Here is a 1,069-nt window from a genome sequence, read left to right on the forward strand (position 1 = left end):
ATTTTGTCAATTTTACAGTACGTTGACATGACGGGTGTCTCTAAATCGGTTAGACTGTAACATTTACCGCGTGCAAAACCGATTCGGTTGACAACTGAAATACTTGTTGGTATATAGCTTGGGTTGGGGACTAAATATAAGTTGACTTTTATCTAACTCGCGTCGTTTGAAACGAAGCGAGAAGAGCAGCTTAAAGGCTAGAAATGCTCAACATGCGTCGGCAACACGATATAATAGGTTGCGCAAGCAATGGCCCGGTCTTCCACGAATTTCTCCTCCTGCGCGTCACTTCCGGCCAACGACGCGCGTCACTTCTCTCCGACGACGCGCGTCGGGTCCGACGCGCGCCGCGTTCCGCAGCGGTTACCGAGCTTGCCGGCCTTGAACTTGCCGCCCTGGATCTTCTCGAGCTCGCTGCTCAGACACGGCCGGCAGACGTTCGGTATGACGACGCCGTACGCCTCGGCTCGACTGCGTCGCCCGAGCAAGTCCAGCCAGCTGGAGCGCTGCAGCAGCGGCATCTTGAACGTCGGCAGAACGCTGTGCATCGACGGACACATCTCGACGGGCAGGCGGGCGCGCTCGAAGAGCCGAGCGAAGGCAGCAACGACGTTGGCGTTGCTCTTCGCCGACGTCTCGAAGAGCGGCACGCCGCCGCGCCGCGCGACCGCTGACTCGGCCTCCTGGCGGCCGACGACGCGCTGCGCCTCGCGGTCGGCTTTGTTGCCGATGACGACGATGGGGACGTCGGGCGGCGATTGCAGAGGAGCGTCGCGACTCAGCGCTTCGTACTTGGTCGCCATGATCTCGTCGAGGAGGTCGGTCATGCCGCGGAACGACTCGTAGCTGTCGACGCTGTAGATGACGAGGAACAGATCGCCTGCGAAGAGCGAGACGACGGCAGCGTTAGATTGACGGCTGGACACGGATAGATAGAGAGACACAAAGATACGCAGACAGACAGACGGACAAACAGACAGACATCCATACACACACACACACACACACACACACACACACACACACACACACACACACACACACACACACACACACACACACACACACA

The 1,069-nt window shown here is 58.2% G+C and overlaps 1 protein-coding gene across 1 annotated transcript; it reads right to left on the reverse strand.

Annotated features, from left to right (window-relative positions):
• Positions 1-308: 308 nt before the first annotated feature.
• LOC106820138 (GTP-binding protein Rhes-like) lies at positions 309-880 on the reverse strand (the record flags this gene model as incomplete). The annotated part of the gene is made up of 1 exon (XM_014824686.1): positions 309-880. A coding segment is annotated over one exon (572 nt), but the record flags the coding sequence as incomplete, so codon positions are not given.
• Between the last annotated feature and the right edge of the window lie 189 nt (positions 881-1,069).

Source organism: Priapulus caudatus, unplaced genomic scaffold (assembly GCF_000485595.1).
Source record: "Priapulus caudatus unplaced genomic scaffold, Priapulus_caudatus-5.0.1 Scaffold7483, whole genome shotgun sequence".
NCBI lineage: Eukaryota > Metazoa > Priapulida > Priapulimorpha > Priapulimorphida > Priapulidae > Priapulus > Priapulus caudatus.